Genomic DNA, 12,877 nt, shown 5'->3' with positions numbered 1-12,877 from the left:
TTTGTCATCTTCTCACACATTAGGCCCACTTGATAGAAAATTCAAAATTGCTCAGATTATTCTCATAAGTGGGTCCCACAAGTCAGGTTTCCATTGCACACATTTTCAAATCACATACATAATCAATATTTCAAACGGAACAGTACAAATGTAGTTCATCAAATAACACTAACTAAGTCTATTACAATCTGTACATAGTCTATTACAACCCAAATATGCCTACTATTACAATATAACAATATTTACAGTCTATTACAGTCAAACAAAAGAGACGACTCTTTGCTGAGTAGGGCTATCCGGCTTTGAACTTCAAATTTCATAGACCTCCTGTTCGTCAATTGCAAGCACCATGCACCTTCGTTGGACATGAAGTGCTTGTCCTCGGTTGCACCATGCACCTTTGATGAAAGAGTTGCGGCTGATTGCTAAAACCTGTGAATATCAAAAAGATCTATTCAGTACAAAAAGTAAATCACGACAATATGTCAGTAGTAATAAATACAGAATCTGAACAAAAAAACTACTCCCAGTTAGAATTATTTTTGTTTTGGTAAGGTATAAGAGCAGCAGGTAAAGATAACATGAACAGATTGTTTGATCAGATAAGCTATATGATTGTATCAACACATGTGTAATGCATGGTACAGGTCAAATCCATGATATGAGACATAGATAAACCAGTAGTCTAAGATTAAAAATTCTACAGTCTAAATCAGTAACAGTTTAATAGTCTGTAGTCTAAGTTTCCAAGCTTGTCTACTAAAGAAATTGTATCAACTTAACAATTAGTCATGCATAAGTGTTTGACATCAAAAACATACAGAAGTGCATTCTCGAGATTGACAATTAGGATGCATGCTCTGAACATACAGAAGTTCTACAGAGCAGCAGCAATGGCATCACAGCCAGACCAAAACAAAGTCATGTATGTATGTAACAAAATCAGCCAAACTTAATATGCATCATCAGCTGATTAAAAGCAGTGGATAATAGTATAGTTCATCAAATGATATGGGCAGCTAGCCAAGTTTCCTAATGGGAAGAGCTCACAAGAGCAGACAAAGAAATGTATATTTTAAACTAGACTAGATTGCAGGGGAGAAAGGAGACGGGATGTGTGGCGTTACCAAGGTAACACTCCTAATTTTTCTCATGAAAGGATCATGATAGACACAGGCAGCTACCAACAGGAAGAGGAAAATGGAAAATGCAGGCTACATGACCGAGGTTCTACCAACAAGAACCAACCAAATTAACCCAGCAAGTTAGTCAGATGAGGCAAGCAGCCCAGATGCATAAGGGTGGATTGTTCAGTTCACTTTAGTTCAAGCTACCTAGAAGAGAATGTCAGGACAACCGGCTAGGTTCACTTCTTGTGCACCCTACAGTCTGGGGAGTTTGGCTACATGCGTCTGTGTTGTTGAAATTGATGGCTAGGCTAACCGGGCTCGTGTCCTTCAGGCTCGACGACTTGCGCTTCTGCTGCAGCACCAAGAATGACATTGTTAATGTAGTCAAGGTAGCCAGACAGTAGGGTAATTCAGGTTTCGACTAACAGTTGTACTGCTTGTGCTGTGTGTGTACCAGATTAAATTAAATCAGTAAACACTTGAGCTTTTATGGTTGGGTTGGTTGGTGCTTTTACCTTGGTGGAATTGCTAGCGGAGTGCTTCCTTTCGGACCGATGTTTCTGCTCCTTCTCCAGTAAGCACAGTAGCGTCTTGTTGGCTTCGTCAACAGCTCTTTTCTCCTCGAATAACTTAACCTTGAATTAAACATGCAAAAGAAACTTCAAACTGTCAAGACTACATTAGTGTTGCATGAAGAATTGTTCACTGAGAGGGCGATAAGTTGCAGGTACAGAACATAGGTGTTGCAAGTACAAGAGTGAGATAACATGTTACCTCCTCTGCTTTTTTTAGGTTGGTCTTGAGTATCTTCTTGTCCCTCTGCGGCACTTGCACTTGTTCAGTAAGCTGCGCGTGAGTAAGATGAATGTTGGAGGACCAGGTTGGTTAAACAGCACTGCACTAGTAATTATACAAAGCAGCCACCGTAGTGGCATACAGGAGTATCATGCAGGCAAGCAAAGTGTTCAATGATGGTGATGGAGCTCTACAGTTGATCCAACACCAAATCACCTGATTGAAGGTGATGGAGCTCTACTACAGTTGACAGACCAAAAACAAACAATGTAACAAGACCAGCTAGTCAAACTGAATATGCATCAAGTGATTAAAATCCGTGGAAGATATAATTAGTCATCAACTGACACAACTAACTAATTTTCCTTTCCCAATGGCAGAGCACACAAGAGCAGACAGTAAATCATATCCCGAATGTAGCAATCAGTGGATAACAGGAGCCGTCAAGCATGAAATCGACTGATAATATGAGCGAGGAAAGGGATACAGGGTGTGGTGATGTTACTGACGTCGGGGGCATCCCTGAGGCGCTTGCGTAGGTCGTCACTCTCCCAGGCGAGCTCGTCGCATGACTCCATGGCGCGCTTGAGGTCGCGCTCGTAGAGGCCGCACTCCTTCTCGAGCCTGGCTGGGCGGCGAGCTGGTCGCGCGCGGCCGCCACGACCTACTTCTCCTCCACGCAGCGCCAGATCCCCTCTGCATTCATCACCGACTCGTTCTGCACGCACGGCACGGGGCCGTTCCGATCCATCAGGCATTCTGGCGAACAGGTATAGTGCGCGAGTAACCGCCATAGCAGAATGGACGGGGGAGGGGGAAGGGGGGCGGACTAACCCTGAGGAGGTCGATGCATTGGGCGGCGGCATGGAGGTCCTCCTCGAGCGCGAAGACGTGGTCCTGGAGGCAGCCGCGCAGGTCCTACGAGACGGCGAGGTTGAGGCGGAGTGAGCGGTCGGGCACGGGGAGGCAGGGGGCATACTTTGTCTGGCGAAGCACCCCGCCCACACCGCCGGCGAGCCACTAGTCCAGCTGGTGGTGGTGCTGCATGATGGCTGCGCCCTGGACCGGATCCAGTGCTGCACCTCTAGCCCGCGGATCCAGAGCTCGGTCGCCATGGCTGCGCCGCGGGCTAGGGTTTCGGGTGCTTGGGAAAGAAGCAAAAGGTGGGGGGCGCCGGCGGTGGTGGGGTAGAGGAGAGGGTGGGGGTCTCCGGCGGTCTCGGACGAGGTGAGGGGCGCGCGCGAGCGGCAGAGGGGCGGGTGGCGCAGGGGAGGGGAGAAAGGAAGGAGAATAGAGCGAGGGGAGAAAGAAAGGAAGCGGCGGGGGGTGGATCGAAAATGTGCAGAGGACTCACGAGATCTAGGATTTCGGCTTAGGTGAGCTTCGGGTGAGGACAGCCGTTGCATCCGGGAGCATCCGACGGTGATCCATCCACGATCTGTGTGAAACGCCCACGGACCAATCAAAATGCAATACACGCGTACCATGTCATGACCATCTAAATTGGTCACAGTTAACTAAAAAATTGCTCGTAGTTGACTAAAAATTCATTTTCTATTTTTCAAGTGCCCAAAATGAGTTCTGCGATAACGATGCGGCAAAGGGGGGGCCACACCTCGGAGATGCGTGTCGCCTCTTCGGACATGCCACCACACCATCCCGCATGTATGAGGTCCCGGTGCGACGCTCCGGTGGCATTGGTACCCCCCTAGGGCCCCCGTCCCGCCTAACCCTGTAGCGTTTGACCACAGGATCTACCCCTTTGACTTTGCACAGACGGGCTTTTAGCAGTGGACGTATCCACCCGGTTGTGTTAGGTCAGCCCATAGGAACACTTTGGAGCAACATCTGGGCCAGACACACGGCAAGATCCCCTCCGTGTAGACCTGACGTGTCCGTTTCCCCCCCTCTAGATGCCGGCGGTCGCGCCGCCCGTGAGGGGGGCCACACCCCGGAGACGTGTGCCGCCTCTTCGGACATGCCAGCACACCATCCCGCATGTATGAGGTCCCGGTGCGATGCTCCGGTGGCATTGGTACCCCCCTAGGGCCCCCGTCCCGCCTAACCCTGTAGTGTTTGACCACTGGATCTACCCCTTTGACTTTGTACGGACGGGCTTTGAGCAGTGGACGTATCCACCCGGTTGTGTTAGGTTAGCCCATAGGAACAATTTGGAGCAACATCCGGGCCAGACCCACGGCAAGATCCCCTCCGTGTAGACCCGACGCGTCCGTTTCCCCCCTCCAGGTGTCGGCGGCGGCGCCGTCCGTGAGGGTTAGATGGGACGGGGTACTTGAGGGGGGGTAGCAATGCCGCCAGGTGTTGCGGTGGGCCCTCCTACGCTTGTGGAAGTGTGATGTTACTCGCAGGCACCCGACACGCGGCTCCGGGGTGTGCACCCCTCACGGTAGTCGCTGCCGCCGTGTCACGGAGGGGGGAAACAGCCACGTTGGGCCGAAAACTATCTATTCCGACGGGCAGAATGCAGTCAATTTTTTTGTGAGAACCAATAAACATGTTTAATATATATGTGTTAGGAAAAATGCACCTTAAAATAATGAAAAAAATATATACCTATGCCGACGGCTTGGCCGTCGGCATAGGCGTACACGTGGCATACAGAGATATGCCAACGGCTAAGCCGTCGGCATATACTCACCTTATCCATCCCCTGGGGCGCCCCGTCCAGTCGTTCTCCTCCTCTCTCCCCGACCCCTCGCGCCTCCCAACTGCATCGCCGCTGCCACGCGCCTAGGCCTCCACTCGCCCACGCCGCCGCCTCCTCACAACCCACGCCGCCGCCGCCGCCGAACCCCGCGCCGCCTCGCCTCCACCCCGGTCCAGCCCCGCCCCGCGCCACACCGCCGAACCCCGCGCCTCCTCACAACCCGCGGCGCTGCTGCCGCCCAACCCCCCGCTGCCTCGACCCCGCCCTGGCCAGCCCTCTCCAACCCCGCGCCCCGACGGCCCTTGTCTCTCCAACGCCTCGCCGCCCCGACCACACCGCCTCCTCCTCGACCCTGTGCGGCGCCGGCGGCGGTCCCGAGCACGGCTGGCCGCGGCTCTCGCCGGCCCGCGCCCCTGCTGTGTTGGCCGGGCTTCTCCGGCCGGCCCAACCCCGCCCCGGCCCTCCCGTCACCTCCACCGCCGGCCCCTGCCTCCAACGCCACCACCGCGACGCCTCTTTGCCCGGTGAGCTAACACTTCTTTTTTTCATTTTTTTTGCATTATTTAGCTACTGTTGGATGTATGAATGGATGCATGGATGGATGTTGGATGTTGTTAGGTTGCTAGATGGATGAATGTTGTATGTGTCTGAGATGGATGGAGGAATCTCGGAAAAACAAATTATTTTGCTACGGTTAGGTTGCTAGATGGATGAATCTCGGCAAAATGAATTATCATAGTTAAAAAAGCAACTTGAGTCACTTAGTTTATAAAATTGTTAACGAAGATTTTATTTTTAGTTTGTGATGTTGTTAAGTAGCTATGTGAGATGTGCTTCAAATTTGGGATATGATAAGTGGTTATTTCATCATGATGATGTTGCTAAAAAAAATTGATGTGTCAATGCTTAATGTGAGGTGATGACCTAAATTGCGATATGATTAGTTCTTCCAAATTTGAAAGTTGACAAAATATGATTTTTCTTTATAGTTTAAAGTGTCAATGCTTAATGTGAGGTGATGACCTAAATTTTTTCCACTCGGTGTAATTAACAGGATTTGTGGTGTTCCATCTTCGTGGAGTTATTGTCGACGTTGGAGGTGTTGGTCCACGATCGTCCCTCTGCTTTGATCGACTACATCGGAGGGTGAGCAACAATTCATGACCTCGTCCACTTTTTTCCATGTCACTAGATTAAATTTTCACATCAAGTCGCGTAACCTAGGTCTCCCGTCCGAAAGGGTTGCATCGATAAATATGCATTCAATTGCATATTTATCACCGCAGCTCTTTCGGATTGTCCAGCGTTTTCCATGGACAGCCCGAGGATGTGTAGATTGGGTATGTTCTCCATGTTCTACCCCATTCCGAGACAGGATTTCGGCGGCGCCTCCCCGTTGTTCTCCGGAGCACATTCTCTCAGCTATTTGCCGAGACGTGTATCTGGAGAACAGCGTGGAGGTGTTGCCGAAATTTTGTCTCGGAACAGGGTAGAATGGAGAACGTACTCAATGTACACATCCTCGGGTGGGATTAGGACCCATCTTTACCTATTAGAGATGTAGGTGGATTAAACGCGGTAGAAACTGAAAATTTGATGTGATTAATTTAAGTGAATCCTTAATTATGTTGTGTGGGTTGCAAAAAAGCAGAGGATGGCAGATAATCAGTGGATGTACAGTGGTTTTATCTGTCGGAATCGAGTAACATCAGAGTGGATCGCGAAAACCGATATGTATTTGAAGGAGATATTACGTCGTCCAATGAGAATTATCCCACCATGCCCCTGTGCGAGATGTGCCAGACGTCACCGTAGAAATCAGACGGACATGAGTGAGCACCTTCGCACGCACGGATATATGCCAAACTTTGACATGCCGCCGATAAACATAGCCGAGCAGGACCGTGGTAGAGAGGAGGTGATGCGACAACGTATCGATGGATATGAGGACGACGGAGTCAGGGACATGCTAGATGATGTCATTTTTGCAGAAACGGCAAATGCGACACCTTTAGAGAATGAACCGGAGGAGCCGGAGGCAACCGCAAAGGCCTTCTTGGAGGTCTTGGCCTCGTCGAAGAAACCTCTTTATGCGGGTGCAAAAATATCTCAGCTTGATGCCATCTCGCAACTGATTGCAGTCAAGGTTGAGTACGGCTGTAGCCAGAAATGCTTCGAAGCATTCCTGGGAGTATGGGCTAACAGCCTCCCTGAGGGTCATGAACTTCCGAAAGCATGTACGATACAAAGAAAATCATGAAGGCACTCTCTATGGATTATGAGAAAATAGATGTTTGCCCGAAGAATTGCATTTTGTTTAGGCATGAGTATGCGGATGACAAGTACTGTAGGAAGTGTGGTTTGTCTCGGTACATTGAGGTGGTCGATGAGGATGGTGAGAAAAAGCAGCTAACCATCCCCGTTAAGGTTCTTCCGTATCTTGATTTTATAAAAAGACTGCAGCGCCTTTTCATCACGAAGGAGTCTGCCAAAATGATGAAGTGGCACAAGGAAGGTATAAGGTACAATCCAAAAAAATCGTACATCCATCGGGAGGGGAAGCATGGAAGTCATTCGATGAAGAAAACCCCGAGGAAGCAGCCGAGGCTAGGAATGTCAGAATAGCCATATCAGGTGATGGGTTGAATCCATATGGTATGTCGTCCAATCCATACAGCTGCTGGCCTATGTTTGTAATTCCGCTCAATCTTCCCCCCGGTGCCCTAATGCAACGGAAGACCATGTTCTTGTCACTCATCATTCCGGGGCCTGACTACCCAAGGAAGCAATTGGGTGTGTTTATGCAGCCGCTTGTGGATGCTTTGCACCATTCTTGGTACTTTCCGAGGTTGACATACGACCGAGATCTGCAGAGAAATATCTTGATGAAAGTTTGGTTGCACTATTGCATGCATGACTTTCCCGGCTATGCTCTATTCTGCGGATGGTGTACAAGTGCTAAGATGCCATGCCCAGTGTGCATGAAGGCTCTGCGAATGATTTGGCTGAGTAAGGGTGGCAAGTATGTAGCCTTTGACCTGCATCGACAGTTCCTCCCTCCAGACCATCCAGACAGGGAAGACAAGAAGAAGTTCACGAAAGGCCGGGTTGTTCATGAAGTAACCGAGATTCCAACATTTTCGGGGGCAGATGTTCTTGCTCAGCTAAAAGCTCTCAAGCCTAAAGTCAAAGGCAAAGCCAAAGCCAAAGCCAAAGGCTTCGAGGGATATGGTGAGACGCACAACTGGACGCACATTACCCCCTTCTCGCAGCTTCCCTATTTCAAGGACCTCAAACTTCCTTACAATATTGATGTGATGCACACCGAAAAGAATGTGGCAGAGTCCCTTTTCCACACGATCCTGAACATTCCTGATAAGAAGAAGGATAACGTAAAAGCTATAGCCGATCAACAGAGAATTTGTGATAGACCACGCCTGAACATGAAGCCTCCCACAGGTGGTCGAAAAAACTGGTTCAAGCCAGATGCTGACTTTGTCCTTAAACCGCCAGAAAAAAAGAAGTACTTATTTGGCTGAAACAAATTTTGAAGTTCACCGATGGTTATGCATCGAATATAAGTAAGGGAGTCAATCTTTCAATGGGCAAAGTGACCGGCCTGAAGAGTCATGAGTACCATGTATGGATTGAGCGGATAATGCCGGTGATGGTTCGAGGCTATGTCCCCGAGCATGCCTGGCGAGTGCTTGCCGAGCTTAGCCATTTCTTCCACACGCTCTGTGCTAAAGAAGTAAGTAAAGAGGTGATTGAAAAATTGCATAAGAAGGCACCGGAGTTGATAGTCAAGCTAGAGAAGATCTTTTTGCCAGGCTTCTTTACTCCGATGACACATCTCATTCTGCACCTCGCGAACAAGGTATTGTTGGGGGGCCTTGTGCAAAATCGCTGGCAGTACGGCCCTGAGAGGTAGAACAAGCATCTCTGACGGAAATGTGGAAACAAAGCTAAGATTGAAGCTTCCATAGCTGAGGGAGTTATCCTAGAGGAGGTGTCAGACCTCAGGACATCATACTATCCAGACCACGTTCCCCATCTGCATAACAACGTGCCTCGATACAATATAGAAGAGCCCAAGTATCAACCCAGGCTCGATCTATTCAACGCGCAAGGTGGGAGGGCTGGGGCATCGAAATCTTATAACATGCCACGACAAGAGTGGGAGGACCTCATGTTCTATATCTTGCACAACATCAAGGAAGTTGAGGAAGTGTGGATGAGGTAATACCACTACACCATTCCTTTATGTCTTCCACATCATCATGTTTCATGTTCACTTAGTCCCGGTCTAACACCGCTTATCTTTTTTTAGTGATTTCGTTCAAGAGGAATGGACGGGAGTGAATCCTCCTACTGAGGCGGAGGCACTTACTCTTCTCCATCATGGAAACCCTAGACGTAAAAATTTTGTTGCTTGGTTCATGGAGAAAGTAATTTTCCACACTCCCCTATTATATACCTACTTCAACATTTATTAGTTAATCGAACTAATGCATGCAACAATTTCCATATACTTGTAGGGAAAAGATCCGAACATATCTATGGATGATGAATTGAGATGGGTTTCCATGGGTTTTGACCCCGCCGTCATGACATGTAAAAAGTATGATGTGAATGGGTATCGCTTCCATACAGAGGAGCACCAAAACAGCCGCCCCGATCCCAAAACTATAAGTACTGGAGTGTACACCCCCGGTCAAAATTCAGTAGACTACTACGGAAGGGTACAAAATATATACGAGGTTAAAATCTGCCAGGGGCGTGAGACCCTAAGTCTGCCTGTGTTCAAATGCCGATGGTTCGATCCGCGTGAGGGGGTAAAACATACGCCTTCCATTGGTTTGGTCGAAGTTAAACCATCAACCGTCTATGCTGGAGCCAATCTCTTCATTGCGGCTACCCAAGCTACACAAGTATATTATCTGCCTTACCCATGCCAGAAAGTTTATCTAAAGGGTTGGGAAGTTGTGTTCAAGGTGTCGCCACATGGTAAGCTACCAGACCCGAAGGAAGACGATTACTACAACATTAACCCCATGACATACGAGGGAGTGTTCTATCCAGAGCAACCTGATGATGATGATGATGATGATGATGATGTGGTTAGAAACGATGACGCTAGACCATTGGGTGATGATGATGTGGACCCAAACGTCGACGATGCACAGAATGATGGTGAGACCATTGTCAATGAAAATGACATACTTATGCTAGAAAAGTTAAACGAATACGCTGACGACGAGGAAGAGCCTCCACCTCCGTCGGACAACGAAGATGATATGATTGATAGTGATGATGAGACGGACCGAGAAAGATGTTACAACAGTGATGATTCATATGGGTTCTAGTAGATGTACGTTTCAAGTTTTTTTTTCTATAGTTTAGGAATATGCCTTTTTATGCATTTTTATTAATGTGTTTATTATCATGCCTTTTCCTTCATTTCATTAATTTACTAATTGCTTTTTCTCTTTTCAATGCAGGTTCGTGGAACATGGGCATGGGGAAGGCCGACGGCATGGGTTTCCTACGCAAGGTCGTCGGCCTGCCTAGTCGGAGTGGTCGAGTACGTAATGCTCCCCCTCGGCTACTTGACGATGACTCCTCACAGGGAGGTCGAGGGAGAGGTGCCCCTACAGGAGGAGGGGGCGGGGGGAGAGCCTCTAGAGGACGAGGTGCTGGGGGGAGAGCCACTACAGGGGGTCGCGGCCGGAAAGAGCGCACCCTCACCGACTTAGGGGTGTTGTCTTCGAGGCCCTCCTCTAGTGAGCTACCCTCCTCTAGTGAGGTACACTCTAGGGAGGAGGAGGAGGAGGAGGTGGTGGTGGTGGAGGATGAGGAGGAGGAGGTGGAGGAGGAGGCGGGCGAGGAGGAGGAGGAGGAGGAGGAGGAGGAGGTTGGGGAGGAGGTTGGGGAGGGGGAGGCAGGCGAGGAGGAGGGTGGTGGCGGGGATGATGGTGGTGACGGGAAGGGGGTTGACAAGAAGGGGTGGCTGCGTGGTAACGCAAAGCTACCAAAGCAGGTTCCGGCTACTGAGGAGCAGAAGTGGCTCATTGAGCCCACGGGAAAAGAGTAAGTGGTTCATTATTTTGCTTGTCACATGCTTATTCCGGTTGTTATTTATTTTGCTTGTCACATGCTAATAGTTCATTCTTTTGCAGCAACTGGATATATTCTAAAGGGGTCCGTATTCCCAACGGCCTCATCACCGTCTTGCTGAAGTTATACTGGCCGAGGTTGTACTGTCCGGATCCAGTCAGGCAGCCGGCTCGTCGGGTTTTGGCCACGAGCTGGGACCACTGGGAAGCGGCCCGCCACGCGGACCATGAGACCCATGCCAAGGCCGTGATCACTACTTTCTGGGTGAGTTCTCTTCAGAAGAACAAGTCCATTCTAGTTTCATGAAAATGATTTAACTCATGGCTTCTTCCATTCTTGTTTCATGCATGATTGTAGAAATTCTATCGAGTTCTTCCGGAGCACAGGGCTAGAGCGGACCAGATCGTGCTGCGCCAATGCAAGAAGAAGGCCCGCCAGATGCAGTACAAGGTGCGCTATGTGGCCATCTCCACATACTACCACGACTATCTTGGTGTGAAGATGACCAAGGAAGAAGTGCGGAGGATGGCCATTACCTTGGAGAGGCCCGAGTTCTTGGCGGTAAGTAGAAAAGATTTTTCATTATGCTTTCATATATTATGCTTTCATTACCTTGTGGTGCTTTATGCTTTATGCTTTATGCTTCCATAACACCAATTTGGACACACCTACATGCCATTATGCTTTTATTATGTAGGTGTGTCCAAATTGGTGTTATGGAAAAGACGAGTCCTGGGCAGCATTGGTGGATCATTGGTGTGATGAGGCTGGAGCCTGGGCGGCTATGAGAACCAAAAATAAGGCTAACCGAGGGACGGAGGGAGTACATGCTCAGGGAAACCGAAACCACTATCTCCACAAGGCAGTTAATGTATGACTAACCCCATTAAACATTCTTCTTCTTCTATTTACCATCACTTTCTTATGTATGACTAACCTGTGTTTGGTGGTGCAGGAGGAGAAACTGAAGCGGTTGCTCTCAGACATGCAGGCATGGGAGATCGCCCATACGCGGAAGGACTCCAAGCCTGGCGAGCCCCAGTACTACGGCAAGAAGACCGCGGGGAGGAAGCAGGCCTACTCCGAAGCGTATCTGAAGTTGCATCCTGACACACCTGACCCCATTGCGGCGCCTCTAGACGACAGGGCGGTGGTGAGCATGGGGCCCAAGGAGCACGGTCGGGAGGCGGTTCTCGATGCTGTGATCACTCCTAGTATCTCCTACACACAGCTTCGTCGGATCGACCCGAGCCTGAGCCAGTGCACGAGCCAGCCAGTGACCAGCACACAGTCCCTCTTTCAGGAGCAACAATCTGTAAGTATTTTCCCTCTTATCTTCATAGCTCACTTTATTTTCCGCATTTAGTAGTTTTATGAGTTCCATCATGTCATACCGTAGGCCTACCTGGAGTACACACGCCAGGAGACCATGGCGTGGCATCAGAGGCTTTATGAACACCAAGTGCAGAGGGATAGCCAGATGCAGCAGGCTTTTCAGGATATGGCGGCCGGCAGGTGTCCTCAGTTCCCTCCAGCACAATGCCCTCCAGCACAACCAGTGCTGATGAGCTTTGAGGAGTTTGTGGCACAGAACGCTGGCCCCTCGCCGGTTAGTTCATCCCCAATCTATTCACCCAAAGCATGTCATGCCTTTCAACACAGTCATATATCCCGTTAATATGTCTTTTCAACATCCAGGGAACAGGTGGATCTACCGTTGGCGGTGGTCTTCGCAGCACTCCCGAGTCACGGAGCCCGACCACTCCGATCCACGGAGGCGGAGGCGGAGGTGGAGGCAGTCTTGTCGGTAGCGCTGCCGCTAGCAGTGATGACCTGGGCTTCGGCGGTCTTGGCGGTGACGACCTCCGTGGTGCTCGACGTCCTGGCGCTTAAGCCTTTGGGTCACATTGTGGCGGTCTTGGTGGTGATGATACTCATATGCTTGTGATGTTTCTTATTGTTGTTTGTGAGATTCTTATATGCTTGGTGGTGATGATACTTATAGGTTTATGCTTTGCGATGCTTCTTATGATGTGTGATGATGAATTTGTTGTGTCATGCTGCTGGGCCAGCTGTTATGTGATGCATATATTTGTTGTGTGATGCTATATATATTCAAATGAATTGAGCTGAAACAAAACAGAAAAAAGAAAAAACAGACAGAAAC

General features: G+C 49.3%; 1 protein-coding gene and 1 pseudogene across 1 annotated transcript; one reads left to right on the top strand and one right to left on the bottom strand.

Moving 5' to 3' along the window:
* Window positions 1-309: 309 nt before the first annotated feature.
* On the bottom strand, window positions 310-3,040 carry LOC147958140 (uncharacterized; annotated as a pseudogene).
* Window positions 3,041-11,148: 8,108 nt separating this feature from the next.
* Window positions 11,149-12,603, top strand: LOC147958139 (uncharacterized). Its single transcript, XM_087538166.1, has 5 exons — window positions 11,149-11,271; window positions 11,408-11,581; window positions 11,702-12,025; window positions 12,110-12,319; window positions 12,409-12,603. Exons 1-5 carry the CDS (start codon window positions 11,149-11,151, stop codon window positions 12,601-12,603), a joined length of 1,026 nt encoding a protein of 341 aa, XP_087394292.1.
* The last annotated feature ends 274 nt before the right edge of the window (window positions 12,604-12,877 follow it).

Source organism: Triticum urartu, chromosome 7A, assembly GCF_056163025.1.
Source record: "Triticum urartu cultivar PI428250 chromosome 7A, HENAU_Tu73, whole genome shotgun sequence".
Taxonomy (NCBI): Eukaryota; Viridiplantae; Streptophyta; class Magnoliopsida; order Poales; family Poaceae; genus Triticum; species Triticum urartu.
This window is presented reverse-complemented; position numbering and strand designations above follow the sequence as displayed.